Source organism: Aythya ferina (assembly GCF_964211825.1).
Source record: "Aythya ferina genome assembly, chromosome: 20".
NCBI classification, from domain to species: Eukaryota; Metazoa; Chordata; class Aves; order Anseriformes; family Anatidae; genus Aythya; species Aythya ferina.
The window spans coordinates 1,542,237-1,558,056 of record NC_140318.1 but is presented as its reverse complement, the minus strand read 5'-3'; the positions used below and the strand labels follow the sequence as shown (position 1 = coordinate 1,558,056).

Genomic DNA, 15,820 nt, shown 5'->3' with positions numbered 1-15,820 from the left:
AGACAGTGCTACTTACTTGATCCAGACACTTCAGTCCTAGTAAGTTCTTTGTGAAAGTTTTCCACCTTGTAGGTATTCAGAAGAAAAGCAATCAAATGGAAACAGGAAAACAAAGAAACAGCTTAGAAGAATTAGCATTCCTAGATGCTAGCCATCTCCTTACATTTGGTTATTTTTCCAGTCCTGCAGTGGGAAGTTGGGTGTAGGAATAGTGTCACACAGATAGGACGGGAAAACTTGTAATACCCCAATTAAGGAACACATTCAACACAAAGCCCTTTTTTACTGGAACATAATGTGAATTTTACACTTCCTTTGTTAGTCCTAAATATTTAGTATGTTACCTACTTCTCGATACATAACAAGCAAACCTCAAGCAACAAAATGCTTCCACTTCACAAAATAAAGGTTGCTCTGACAGATGCACAGGTAGGGTTTACAGACTTTTGAACTACCAACTCTTAACTCTACCCAAGTACCAGTGTTGACGTTCAAGCCAATACTTGATCTGTTTTGGCAGGTACTGATGTGGCAGTGAAAGTTAAAACATAGGATAGAGAATGGCAAGGAGCAGCAGCACGTGCATTTGGCACAGGCAGAAGCCTGCTAGTTCCCTCTGCCTCGGAAGTCTTGTCACAGAAACCGCAGCGACAATCGTGGAATACTTTTAGGGCCCGAGTACATCATGACATCTCCCTGCAGAGTTAAGGGCTTCGATTAGTTTCAGTTATAACATTCGTGATCTACTGGCGGGTGGGGGAAGAGCTGTTACAACACAGGGCTAGAACATGAAAAGTAAAGAAGGAAGTACTTAAACTACTCACAAGCTTCTAGTAGGAACAAGATTAGTAGTACATGCTACTCTCAGAGCCAATTCAAATGCAAATTCCATCCTTTCTCTCAAACAATGATAAACTCCCTCAGAGTTAATAGTTTCCTTCTAAGATTCATCTCCCTTTTCAACTTGGTGGTATGTTTTCGAGAAAAGAAAGAAGCACATGGCGAGTCTTCCAGCAAGACCTTTTAAATTCTGTCATAAAAGAAGTAGTATAAACTACATTTCCTTTACTAATCCAGTGAACATTTGTTAAACTCTAGCACACTTACACTATGTCCATGCTATCACGTTTAGGCTTCCAACTTACCATGATTTTAAATGAAAAAAAAAATAAAAAGAATGAAAGAAAGAAAAATCCTTTAACTGTACTAAACCATTTCAGCTTTTTCCTTGAACACACAGCAAGAATTTATGCTACACTCACAAAAAGATGAAAGATGAGGTCCTTGGAGAGAAAGGCCTTTGGCACACTACATGGTAAAGCTACAGATTTGACGTACTTTTATAATGTCTGCTTTGGCGAGAACACAAAAACCCCATACAAAAGCATGCTATGTCCTCCCAGACAGGGGTGCAGGGGGAGTGCCTCACTCTCACGAGCATTTACTTTCAGATGTTCATATCTTAGAGACGATTTTGATCGGTTACTTTAGACTAACAAATTCTTTTTCTACACCAATGGTCTGACAGTTATGCTCCAGTTCTCCTCACAGCCCCCTCTAACAAGGGGGGATCTTTGGCTCAGGTCCAGCAAGATCCTTACATTTGTCACAGATTTCTGAGGAATGAACTGCACCAGTTGTCAGATCATAAAGTGCTTTGAAAAATTGAAAGAAAGCTTTCTTAAGTAGTTAGCATGATTTTGCTTTATGTAGGTATTTGAATGAAAACTGTTAGTAAATTCTTTCTATTGCATCTGAAAAGTTTTGGTAAAAGGAGAAAACATTTTAGCTGAAGTTCAAAAACAGCAAGTGCTTTTCCCGTGTGTTATACCATACTTGTAAACATTAAATATGTCAAGAGTATAAAACACTACTGAATTTCTAGAAGTTCAGCAGTTACAATTTGTAACAGAAACAATTCAAGCTCTTTGTAGCTCTCCCCTAAGACCAGAGAATTTAGCATTTCCAGGGTATATTTAAACAAGTAACTTTTATCTTTCTTTATTTGTAAAGCACCAGATACATCAGCAATGAAACAAACAGCACAAACATCTTCAGCTACAAAGACTGTTATTGAAATTGAAAAGCATCCTAACAAAAGCAATGGTAGACCTTAAACTTTGCATGAAGTGTTCACAAGTGCTACAACACTTATTTTACAGAGAAGTGAATAGATGTATGTTTCAGTTGAGACTATGTCATACTTCAGTATTGCAAAAGAAAGGCAAAACTGATGCAATTAGATATGTCTTGAATATATTACTGGTATCTGCTAAGCAATGCACTGCATTTTTATTCCCCTCCACCTTCAATTTTCAAGGTTTTATTTTATTTAATTCCTGAAGAAAGGTTAGCTCCTATCAGTGAAATCTCTAAAATAATTGTGACAAAACTAAAAATTCTTTGCTTGCTTTTTCTTTTTTTTTTTTTTTTTTTAAAAAAAAAGAAGTAATAACCTGGGTTTAGTAAGGCAAATAGCTCCTTAAATCCAAATGATAACTAAAGTTAGAAATACTCCTACTGTCAGAACTACCCAGGAAAAAATTAGAGTGAGCTTCAGGAAGTTAAAATAAAAGCAGTTTTGTATTTTTGTTCAATTTCAGGAAGTCAGATGTTCTTAACAACAAAAAACACAACTATTTTTATTAACAACAAAAAACACAACACACCAAACAAAAAACAACTCCACTCTAATAGATTCAGTTACTCAAAGGGAAACTGGGAATTCCCAGCTTCCAAGGAAATTGCATTCATTAGGCTGAGACAGAAGACTGGATCGCTAAATGTCTTCTCTTGAAATATCTTCATGGTTCTCAAAATACAGATATCACATTTACATAAAGTGACCCAGTAAGAAAAATCTGTAAGTACCCAAATAAGATCTATGAATATGCAAAGAAAAGTACAAATATAGCTTTTAGATCCAACTGAATTAGGAATTCCACAACATACTGAAGACTTCATGTGGCAGAAATACACAATTACCAATGCTGAGAACAGATACTCATTATTTCTCAGCAATCCAGACAAGAAAGGCTGAAGAGCCCACAGCTGAGCTGATCCCGTGACCGTTTCCCTCCTCAGTTCACACACCGCACTGCTGTTCGGCACAGTTGTGCCTGGACTGGAACAAAATGTTTGATTTTTCAACTTTCTTTATTTTGACAAATTTTTCTCTTCATGTCTTACTTGGAATACAAAGCATCTCCTGAGTGATCCTGGAGCTTGCATTTCTAGGAATCAAACCATAGGATCATAGGATAATTCGGGCTGGAAGTGATCTCCGGTCCTTAGGTCCAACCTCCTGCTCGGAGAAGGGTCAGGTGTGAGGCCAGACCAGGCTGCTCAGGCTGTCACCCGGTCAGGTCTTTCAAACCTCCCAGGATGGAGACTGCACAGCCTCTCTTGGTGACCTTTTCCAACACTTGACCATGCTCACGGTGAACACACGTTTCCTGACGTCCAGTTAGAACATCTCGCTTCAATCTGTGTCATCACCTCTTGTTCTCCTGCCATGCACTGGGAGCCGGTCACCTTGATGAACTCCTTACAGGTACGGAAGGCTGCTGTACAGGTCCCCTGAAGCCTCCTCTTCTCCACGCTGAACAAGCCCAGCACCCTCAACCTCCCCTCACAGCACAAGTGCTCCAGCTCCCTTGCCAACTTGGTGGCCCTCCAAGAACTCCTTCTAGTTTATCGAGATCTTTCCTGGAGCCCAGAATAGATTTTTTTTTCTTCTGCAGTCAACTGTCTTGGTAACTAAGAGGGAGCCTTCTATAGATGATGTAAAATGCTGCTCTCATCCATTTGGAAAGTTACTAAACATTTAATGTACGATTGTTAACAATTATACAAGCAATAAAGCTACTTGAATATACAATTGTCTGTCAGTAGTTAATAACAGGAGTCAGTATTTCCCATTTCAGCAAGAAGCAAATGAGCCATGAAATATATTAAAGCTTTTAATTGCAGTTGATACTTAACAGTTACATGGAAAATATCCCTTGCTATACAAACTTTTGGATTATTAACAAAACAGAGGCATGTTTTACCATCCCACAAGCCAGACAATCTCCCACACTAGGATTTTTATAGCTTTGGAACAATTCACTCTCCTCAAGACTGTATTAGAAAATTGATGCAAGAATTAAGTGCATTATAAGCGGTCGATAGCACTACCAGACTAGACATAAACTTCAGAGATAGTTGTCTCAGTTCATTTCAGAATCCATTCTTTGGGAAGATTTTTTTTAAACATGTCTGATAATTTGCTCCTTATATTTTTTTTTATGTTTTGCTTTTCTTAATAGTAACTGCTCCTTGCCGTTTAATATACATTCCTGTGACTCCAGTAAAACACACTGATATATATCCTAAGTCTTCCAGCAAAGACTAGATAGCCAAGGAAGGAGAAAGAGATGACTACATGGAGGTCTCTAGGACTATATTTCTAGAATGGCGCTTTGCCTGAAAATACAGTACAGCTATTAAATACAGCTGATACTGCAGAGAAGCAAACAACCAACTAGCTTTGCTTAGAACATGAGGACAGAATATTTGGAGATACACTCATCTAAAACTTCTGAGAATACAAGACAACTCTTAAATACAAAGTATTAGGTGGGGAAAAAATTTAGAAGATTATTCAGACAGAATTAATAACTTCAGAACATACAAACTGTATTTCTTTTTTATATTTTTTTACACACTAAGAACAACCATTTCTAATATTTTGCACCTACAAGTGCATACAACAAACTTAAAAACACAACTAAAGTGAAACTCCCACAGAATCAGTTGGTTTATAGAACAAGATGTATACTAAATTCTCCAATTAAAAACCTGTAAAGTAGTTTCAGTGCTTTTTAACCCACCTTCCCACAGCAGGGAATTAATCCCTCCAGGGGGATGCAAACAAACTTCAAAGAGAAGATTATACCCAGACACTAGTACTGTACAATGTAATGTTTACGGTCAAATTTGTTCAGATTTTCTGGCACTAGAATCCAGGTCAGATGTGCAGAAACAAAGACCAGTTATTAAAAGGGCTCCTGCAGTTACATCAAATAGTTGTGATGGTGTACAGCAGTAGGACAAGCCAAAACTGTATTCCAGTTACAACTCCTATGGAGGCTTTGGCACTAAAGGAAAGAGTTGCAGTTATTTGGCTCTCACTGATTGTAACAAACAAATACAGATATAGAAGGAGATAAGCGGCTCCCCAGTCAATAAAGTTACGGCTCATTGTACCATATATACAATAAACATGGGATTGCTTTGCCAAAGATCAATGGTATATTACTTCAATACGTGTTGACTAATTGTAATGATTTCATTTTGACATCCTTCCTTTCCATAACTTTCTAGAGACTGACCTCACAAAACAGAATCTTGAAATCAATTCTGAGATTAGGAATTTCAACTTTTGCTTTTCCTGTTTATTTTTTTAATCAACTTCATCAGTTATAGAAACAAGGTTAATCAAACATTCACAAATACACTTCCATGTTGGTTTCAGCTGTTACAGGACTTCTCTAGCATAAACATAGGAATATTTCTCAGAAATAATATTATGGAAATATACCTGTATAGCTATAACTCAATAACAGTATTTGGTGAAAATCATTAGTTAGCCAAATCATAAGCTACTTCCATACCTTATTTCTAGATAAAATCATTTGATCAAAGGAAGAATTTTGGGAAGACAATGCTTTTGTATACATCTAAGAAATAGTAAGTAAAAATAAATTCCATAGAAAAACATTTGGACTATTTTTTAATTTAAACCTAATCATTCCTCATACAAGCAGAAATATAAATCTGAAAATGCTTTTACTTTTTCAACTCAATGAAGTAAGAGTTATTTCTATTCCAAAAGACAAAGGACAAAATGGTCAAAGAACCCAAGAAACTGTCCACAAATAGGGACAGAGGCAGGATTTTCATATTATTAGTCCCAACTGCAAAAGATTCCAGCTTTCTTTAAAAGGTGGAAGAACATAATAATGAATATACCTCATTACCTTGCACTACATGGTTAAGAATAGTTTTAGCCAAGAAATAGGTAGAATTACAGCACAAAACAGTACCTTTCCCAATGCAACTGATGCCTGAATAAGTTACTTCTGCATACACTTCAAAGGTAGTTTCCGGATTTTGTCTGAAAGGGGAAAAAAAGAAAAGTATTTAACACACAGATTTTTTTTTCCAAGCATGCTTTCAATTACTCAGACAAAAAGGGTTCTAAGAATGCATACATTACAGTGACAACTTCATAAAATAGATTCCTTGTTTTATGGCCTGAGAACCTCAGATCTTTCTGCCTTGCAGGAATGTAACAGGTAGGCACTGAGGCTCAGATCAGTCAGTATGAACAGTGTCCACATGAATTCCACCAAGAAAAATTTAAATAAAAAACAATTGAAATCAAGCACACAGATCCTTTATGTCATTTCAATCACCGTGACCTGTCTGCATTTCTACATATGAAAATGTCACAGGCCTGTTATTCAGAAACTTTGCCAGAAAAAGAGAACTATGCTTTTTGTTCCCCTGGGTAACATTCTGAAAAGCAATGCTTATTTCAGTTCTTGGGCATAATATCAACTGTGATTACATATACAACTTGCAAAAGCAAGTTATTTTTTATTTCACATTTACTTTCAAATGAGAAAGTAAATCGCTGTATATGCTAAATACCATCTTGGATATTTTTTCAGAAAAAATAAAATAAAACCTAATTACCCTTTTCTCTTCACCAATTTGAAAGCAGAGTCAAATTGCCCAACATGAAACAAATAAAACAGATTCACATTTTCATTACTGTGACCCTCAAGTTCAACTTCATGACACCTATTTACTCAGAAAAAAAAAAAAAAGGAAAAAAAAAGCAGCAGCAGTCAAGAGGATGCAGAGCCACTTTAGGCATACATTGCTGGGGGAAAAAAAAAAAAAAAAAAAAAAAAAAAAAGAGACTGTATTTAGGATGAAGACAGTTCCCTTCTTTAATACCTCTTAATAACTGTTGCATCTCTTTGTCAGAAGGGCCCTGCTGGAGAATATTTCAAATGCACAAGGTTTAGCCTCAAGACACTGCAGTCTTAAATGTGGAAAGTTGCCAGATGCAGATGAAAAAAGGAAATAGGTGATATGGTTAAAGGAGATACCAAATTCAGCTACAAAAGGCAAATGAAGCTTACAGAAAGAGCCTATTCTGATCCAGAGTTATTAGTATACCAGTACTAAAAGTAGAAAGTTAATGTTATATGACTGAAAAAAACACTTAGCCTACATTTTCAGCTCTTACTAACATAATTCTAAAGCCAACTCCATAAATGAAGCTCTGGAAATACACTTCATAAGGAGCATATAAATGCCGCAAGTGATTGTATAAGAAAGCATATTTTGAGTTCAGTTTCTGCCTAACAATTTTAGCAACTCCAGAATTTTTGATGAGATTAAAGAGAACCACACATTAGACTTCATAATTTTTTGGTTACTGAAATAGGGATTTTGTAAGTCGGAACATGTGACACTTTATTCTTAGATTTTCCAGTTAAAACTAAGTATCAAAACTGTTCTAAATTTATAGCTGTTTTTCTAGTGATAATATTGTCTCCTATGTGTTAACGTAAACTATCTAAAATTAGAAATCTGTTGAGGTATAAGTAACTTGTAAATTCTGTTAGTTCCCTTACAGCTACAAATGAAAACAATGGCAAGAAAAAAAAATTATATTTATGCCAGAACTCCCGTCTGAATAATAAAAAACAGCAACAAAAAAATCATCTTCCTCAGCATCTCAAACCAAAAATATAAACATGTGAAGGAGTTAAGCCTGCTCTTCAGAGAATGTATACTATTTTTATCCTACTTTAACACCAAAAGTGATTAAAAAAAACATTTCTACTCATGCCACAGACCCACTCAGTGCAAGTCAAATGGCTCTAAGCCAAATCCCACACCTATTTAAATTAACAGAAAAGCTACCATTGGTTTCAGTAGCATAGGATCACACTCTACAATTTTACAGAGCACCTCTCAGGAGCAACAATATTGTCCACAATTCAATTAATTTTAATTTAATTTGCCACCAGTTCCCAACTGATTTGCATTTAGTAGCCATTTTTCTGAGCAGTGCATTGGTAAGTTATGAGAACCTAAGATCAGCAAAGCAACTATTACTTTGCAGCGTGAAATAAACTTGCCTAATTTTCTTTGTGCTGCACATGATCTGCTTCAAAAATTCAGATTCTTAGCTATGTTGCTACAGTCCTGGCACAGGATGGGTATGATACGATAACCACTTAACACAGAAAAATTATTTTTCCGTTAAAATTTATTGCTGTGCAGCCTTATCTTACCCTCCTTGTTTATATCTCTATTTTTAGCACCCTGTTTCCTTAATTAAAAGTTTATACATTTTCTAATATTTTTCCAGCTAATGGTTAAAATAACAAACACCTTTTTAGTATTATGTTAGGGTCTGTGTTTAAATTCTGCAGTGAAAACACTGCTTAACACAGCTGGCAAGAGCACATGCTATATACCAAAACTTTCAGACAAAAAGACATTAAATTTTTCTATTTTAATATTCCATGACAAACGTTCACTTATTCCTAGGAACAGTGAAATTGAAGTAGTTTTGCCAAGTCAGAAACTCTGTATTAAAGACTGCATTCAAGAAGCCAACACCTCGGTATGAGAATGAAGTCAACGTGAGAATGAAGCCATTGTTGAATTCTGAGCATTTTATAACTTTTCGGTGGAATTAAGGAAACAAGTCACTAAGAGGCTTCATACAGTTTGCAAACACTGCATAAACATGCATCATAATATGTATATTTTGCAGTCTCTTTTTATGATTACTAACCTGCCCCACAGCCATGTAATGCTGCATGTGCCTTGTACCGAAACCTCAGCTCACTGGACCTGTCCCCAGCGCTGGGAACCCAAACCCCCTTGTGCAAAGATCTCCCCTAACAGCCTCCAGGTAGCACTCAGACACATGCTGAATTACCAAGTGAACATACATATGATAAAAAAAGCAATGCACAGGACACATATGTAAAAAGTACCGCATTTATTTGATAACTCGATAATCTGAAAAAGGAGTGCAATAATTTTTGTAAGTAGAAATTTAGGATGAGTTTTTATGAGAAAAGAACACTTCTGTGATAAGTGCTCTTTGTAGGAATTACTGCAAACCTCTTCGATGTAGAAATTGCTTTAATATCAAAACAATATGTAAGAAATTTTATATTGAAATAATATTTTAAAATAAGCCTTACACAAGATTTATGAAGAGTAAAATTAAAGTTCTTCTCCGAAGCTGTCTATATGGAAGTGCGCATCTCACACACCTACGGCCACAATCTGGATTCTGTCAGCAGTGTTCTCCCTACACATAGGACAATGCAGTAGCACTTATGACAGAAAAAATCATTCTACTTACAAAAACGATGCATAAGAGAGGAGCCTGACAGTGTTTGATCGTTAGCTCTCTTGTCGCAAGACTTAGTTACTGATCTCTTACAGAAAAAGTTATAGAAGTTCAGGATTGCTAATCCACTGCCGATATCGCACCTCCAGCCCTTACTAACTTCCATGTCTTTAACTTTTTCTGCCTGGTATTGCCTAAGTAGGTAATACCACATCTCAGTACATAGCAAGCTCTACAGCAAACAGACCAGCACCAGGGATCTCTTCTTTCTTCAGTGAAGCCCAACCACTGCTGGGATGGACCAGGGCAACTTTTTTACTCTGTAACACAATTCCATGCAAGAAACTGGTCCTGACACATTGTTCAAAATAAGTAAATAGGTACTAAGCACTGAAGGGTACCACGACGCGAGAACAACCAGGCCAACTAGACTCCTTTTCCAAGAGCCTGCCCAGCTCAGGGTGCCTCGCACACGCCATAGGGCACACGCCAAGGCGAGGAGCAACGCCCCGGCGGGACCTTGTTCTGCGCCTGCAGCTACCCGCACGCCAAAAGCTTACAGTACCGCTGGCAACTTCGTGATTTCCTTCTGATGCAGCTACTGATAATTTCCTCTAAGCAATTGTTCACTCTAATGACTCATTACTATACATCCATCAAAACTATAACTGACATATGTCTGGGTTTCATGCGGAGCATATCGCAGAGTGTGCAAGTGATCGTGTGCCAGAGTTTAATATCCCTCCTAATTATCAATCCATAGCAAGAAGCAAGAAACCTGACTACTGGATTTTTGCTAGGGTTCCAAAACTCACTGGCACTATGAGTAAAGAGGGCTTGCCTCAGTATACCGCATCATAAAATTATTTTCTCATTCGTGCTCCCAGCCCCTGCCCCAACCAGGAAGCTACTTATCACCCTGAAAAGTACTTCAGATGATTCAAAGAATCATTTAAAAATCACAGAAATTCAAATGTACAGTATTTTACAGAAATTCAAAATGCTGGTCTGTTTTGGGCCAGAATGTGTTTTCCAGATTTTAGTTTATTTCTTTACTACTAGATCCCAGAAGGATAATTAAAATAAAGCCTATTAATTACAGAAATCTAATTAAGGAGTATAGAACATGAAAGTCCTGATAGCAATAGCAAAATTTCAAATTTGAAAATAAATCCGAGCAGAAGCCCAATTTTGTTTTCAAGTTTGTAACAAGAACTTTGTTCCTTACTTCCCACAAGAGGGGAAGCACAGCATTAACTTCAGATTCATTAATGTCATGGCTTGGGAAGCCCACCTGTTGACAGCGAGGAAGATTACTTCACAGAGCAACTTCACCAGTATCTTTAGACTCTATTCCTTGCCTTAGGGTTCTTTGCAAAAGCATTGTGCTGCACACCACCGACATATTAGGTGAGAGGTGAACACCACCCTCAAGTCAGCAAATGCCTCCAGAGTCTGGGCTGCTTCTAAGAATCTTACACGAAGGAACGAAACTTAGAAAAAACACCCTTTGGAAAAAGGAAGAGGTCAAAAGAAAAGCCTCAAATTACCTTAAAATAGAGCGTACATGTATTCTAGGCAGACTCTTTTTTAAGTTCTGTATTTCTGAATTATGGCATAAGTTGTACAGTATGTTAATTAATTTAATTAATTAGATTAACTGTTAAGTCTTAAACCCCACTTGAATCACTTTAGGTGAAACCTTAGATTTATCTGTAATTTTGGGAAAAAAAGCTACAAGCATTATGCCACATGACAAATATTTAACACTTTTCATTCCAATTCCTTCATTTTAAACCTGGATATGATACCGCACATGTAAAATGTGCTGTAATATTAGCAGCAACAAAATCCACTCTTCCCTTTTAATAGTTATCATTTCCCTTGGCAACACAGAAGGTGAAAGATCCTGCCCAAAGATGTTTAACAAAAATCTCAGTGTGGTTAGACATCTGGCTCAAAAGAGCAGACCTGACACGTCTCTGAGATAGGCTCTCTCATTCTTTGCGTAATTCACGATTGTTGTGAACGGTGCTCAAGTAGAATAAGGGCAAAAGCACGGTGCTGTTGTAGTTTGTATCAGAGGAAGGAAAATGAAATGTATTAATTGTCCCTCAATGCAAAATTAATTGATCACTCAGCAGACAAAATGCTTTCTCATGAAGTCCTGGAGGAATGAAGCATAATGCTTATAGAGGGTCACCACCTCTGTTTTCCTGGCAACATAGAAAGACGCAGGATTTGCCAGTTATCTGAAAGAGACACTCACACCAAAACAGACTTTGTACAGATAAAGCCCGTAAGCCCGTTGGTGCTTATAAACACTTCTAACTGCCACATCTCCCGCCTCAGCGAGGGCTCCAGTTGAAGCTCCCCATCCAAGTGCCTGCATCCGCAATCAGCAAAGCAGACGCAATAGAGCATCACCCATTTCAAGTGGTTTAAGAAAAAGGCATCAAAAAAAGTGATTTCAGACCACAATTTTTGAAGTGACCCATGCAAGGATGACTGCTGCCAGATCCAACACTCTAAGTTACAGAAAACGGCAACAATTTTAGACTGAACTTGTACTTTGAACATAAGCTAAGAGTTTAACTTATTTTTCTTTGATTTTTTGTAGCAACAGTGGAGAACCCATACTCCACAGAAGGGCAAAAAGCGTCCTTTCCCAGAGAAGAAAGGTTGCTTTCTGGAAGCAACCAGTCACCTCAGCACTATGACTGCGGGCACTCGCTACCCATTTACATTTTCCTACACCAGTACAGGTACGTGTACCCAGCCTAGAGGCTTGGGAATACTGAGACGTGTCATCACACCAAGGACGATGCAAACTACTGCTGCTACTCCAGTCTTATACTCAAATTAGACAACAGAGGTGAAAAGTTGAAGCCCTGTGTAATCCTGACAAGCAACGTGTTAAAGAAAGAAAAGCTGTTGCTCAACGGCACCTACTGACATTGCTCAATGAGATATGGGCTAACTGGACGTCCCCAGCACAGCTTCCAAACACAGAGATGCCAGCGCTCACTGCACAGCCACAGCTTTACTGCACCCCTACCCACCTCAGAGGAAGGAATTACCCTGGCACAGCGCAATGAACTGAGATCTCTATCAGGATCCGTGACTTATCAAGAGCTCCTACCAATAAATCAACCCCTGAGCTATGAAAATGCTGAGACCCACTGCGGGCAGGGAGCTGCAGGCCTGACTGCAGCGCCCCTCGCCTCCCCCCGAGCCCCGAGCCGATGCCCTTTGAGGTGCCCCCTGCAGCCCACCCCCCCCCCTCCCCTCAGCCCGACCCCCACCCCCAGGGCAGTGCCCGCAGCCCCAACCCTCGGGGCCCGCACAGCCCCAGCCGGGCCCCAACCCCCGGCCCGGCCCCGCGGGGGTTCCGTGGGGATGCGGCTCACGGAGCCGCCGGGGCCGGGAGGCGCCCCCGGGCCTCGCCGTGCCCCCCTCGGCCAGCGGCGGGGCCGGGCCGTGGCCGTGCAGCGCGGGGCCCCCCCCCGCCCGCCGCCCGCCCCCGGGGCTCGGCCGTGGCCCACCCGCGGCCTCCGCTCGGTCCCGGTGCCGGTCCCGGTGCAGGTCCCGGCCGCGGCCCCTTCCCCCGCGGAGCCCCGGGGCGCTCACCGGATCCGGGATCCCATGGTCCGCGGGGGGCCGCATAGGCCCGGGCCCGAGCCGGAGCGAGGCGGGGCGGGGGCGGGGGCCGGCGCTGGGCGGGCCGCGCTCTGTGCGCCGCATCGGGCCCTGCTCCGGCCCGGCCCGCGTCGCCGTCGCCCGGGGCGCGTCACGGAACGGGGGCTGCCGGGAGCTGTAGTGCGGCGGGGACAAGGCGGGGGGCGGCTCAGAGCACCCCCCCCTCCCTCCCCGCACCGTCCCCTCCTTGGGCCGCCTCAGGGCAAAAGTGGCGGGAAGGGGGCTGAGGGGGGGGCAGCGCCCCCCCGCCCCGCGCCTCCTGGCAGCGGGCGCCGGCTCCTCAGGCACCCCCCGGGCAGGTCCAGAGCCCGCAGCGATGCCCTGAGGGGATACCCCCGAGCAGACGGGACCTGAGGAGACCTGGAGGGGTCCCAGCTGTCCCCAGAGGGCCGGTGGGTGGCAAGAAGCGCCCGAGCCCTCGGGCAGAGAGAAGGAGCTGGCTGAGGAAACAAGGGCGAGCCCTCAGACAGAGATGGGGAGCTGTGCCCTGCAGGGCTGTGGTAGAAGCGTAGGATGCCTAGAAAGAGCAACAAGCCCCAGTAAAAGAACAACAAGCCCAATAGGGCCATAAAGGAGACTGGAGGCTTCCCAGGCAGAAGGGAAGGAGAGATGAGATGAGATGAGATGCGGTCTGCTGAAAACAGAGCTAACGTTGACTCAGAAATAGTGATGAGACAGATGTTGGAACATGCCTTATTGGAGCTGGCAAACAGGATCAAACAGGCACCCCAACATTTTGTTGAACATGTTTTACAAGAAGTTTTGAGGAAGTTTTGGGCAATTTCTAGCATAGTTTGCCAATATAAGACTAAGAGGTGGAGATGATTTGCAGTGGAGAAGGGGAAAAAGTAATGGAAGACTTTCTTTACAAAGACTTCCAAAAACGCAGCTCAGTGCTGAAGCCACCTGCTTCTGGTCAGCCAGAAAGACAGGAGAGAGGCCATATGATATACTACATATCCCCTTTGCTCCCTACAGAGCTGGGTAGGAGAAACCGTACCGTCCTCATTCAAGCAATAAATACAAAATACAGTAGACATTTATGGAGAAAACCCTGGAAAACTTAGTTACAATTCAAAACCTCAGGGGAGGTGAGAAGAAAGGGGTGCTCCTCATTCCCCCCTGGGACCAGGTGCCTGCACCCCACACTTCCCTCACACCCTCTGCCGTGGAGCCTCAGGGTTTGTGCTGCCTGGGGGCCTGGCCCCACTCGGTACCCTGGTACCCCTGGGGTCTGTTGCTGTCAGCCTCACGTCTGTGGGACCGCACCGGGTCACTGAGGCCCAGCCTGTGCCACGATTGCCCACGGCTCCTGACTTGCCCTCCTTTACACCTTACATAAAGGTGAGCCATCCACAGCAGGGTGCCCTGGCTCCTACAGACATGCCCACATCAATGTAAGGTAGCTTTTCAGACAAAATGAGTGTGTGCAGACTGAGGATATTCTTCCCCTTTAACTAAACCGTTGCAGTAAAGTTTACCAGTACAGTGAAAGTTTTACCCTCATTTGACAGATATATGTATGATTATAGGAATACTGTTAAAATTGACTATGAAAGGAAAAAAAAAAAATAAGGAAGCTGATAAATGTAATGCTGCTGCAGTACAAAATAACAATAAGGAAAAACATAAATATAAGAGCAGTTAACACAGTTTCTTAACTTTCATCACCCTGTTTGGAAAATGGACTGACATTAGACTTAAGAGGTAGAGCTAGGTACTCTTTAGTTTTGCTCTGTTTTGTTTACTGCTTATTAGGTAACCGGAACTACATTTTCTCTAGTTTTGTTGATGGCACTGATGTCTGCAGCTTGCCCAATGGTTTGCTGGTAATTGTGTAATGGTTACAAGCCAGTAGAGACTGTGAAGCCCCTGTGGAAAGAGGGGGTTTAACCGCGTAAGGGTTACAGCAGTAGCCGGCTGGCCTGTCCATGGAGCAATGTTTTTGAATGTCTCAGAATAAATGAGCTGATTAACTGTGAATCACTGTCCCAGAAGAGATGAAGCATTAATAGCAAACAAAAGGGAAACAGAAGGGAAACTTCAGGCAGAAGAAAATAATCCAGGAATTAAAAGACTGGTGAAAGCCTTAGGATGCTTTCCAGATTGACCAGAAAGGCTTAGTTCAATACCACAGAAACAGATCTTATACTGTACGCTCTAGGCTGAGCTTATATTTTAATACCTTAGTCACCCACAGCACCAAAAATACTAACTGAGGAGGAACAGTAGCAATGTTTTCATGTTGACAACCCTTCTGAAGTGTGCTGTAATCTGAATTTACTTGGGAAATTCTCTGCTACATCTCAGGCAATGGGAGTGGCAAGAAACAAAATGCTGGCTTCATAGATCTGTAGCTTCATCTGAAAGGTTGTGTCTTGAAACAGAATACACTGGCACCAGAATAAGATTGGTTATAATGCAAGTGTCATTTTTCACATTTCTCAGTGGGGGAAGATTAGGAAAATCCCTATCAGTGTTTATAACCTGATAGAAAGCTTATTAAAGATATTCTGTTTAGATGCGAAGCACAAGTTATTTAATTAACCTCAAGCTTGTAATGCTTGTTGTTATCTAATACACCTCATGAGTTATGGATCAAGTCATTGGCCCATTGCGTGTGCAAACAGCCTCCAGAAGTGTTCATGTATGTTGCTTTAGAAAAAGCAATCTGTTCCT

General features: G+C 41.1%; 1 protein-coding gene across 10 annotated transcripts in view; it reads right to left on the bottom strand.

Annotated features, from left to right (window-relative positions):
• DENND1A (DENN domain containing 1A) overlaps positions 1 to 13,187 on the bottom strand; it is a 190,621-nt gene extending 177,434 nt beyond the window's left edge. For 9 of the 10 annotated variants that reach the window (XM_084493738.1, XM_084493743.1, XM_084493741.1 and 6 more), the window contains exons 1-2: positions 13,073 to 13,187; positions 6,090 to 6,160 (exon numbers count right to left, since the gene is read on the bottom strand). In XM_084493738.1, the coding sequence (XP_084349864.1) occupies positions 6,090 to 6,160; positions 13,073 to 13,089 (88 nt within the window). In that variant the 5' untranslated portion in view covers positions 13,090 to 13,187. Of the gene's footprint in view, positions 1 to 6,089; positions 6,161 to 13,072 lie in introns of those variants that run through there. The other variant, XM_084493746.1, reaches the window with a different exon arrangement.
• Positions 13,188 to 15,820: the final 2,633 nt, after the last annotated feature.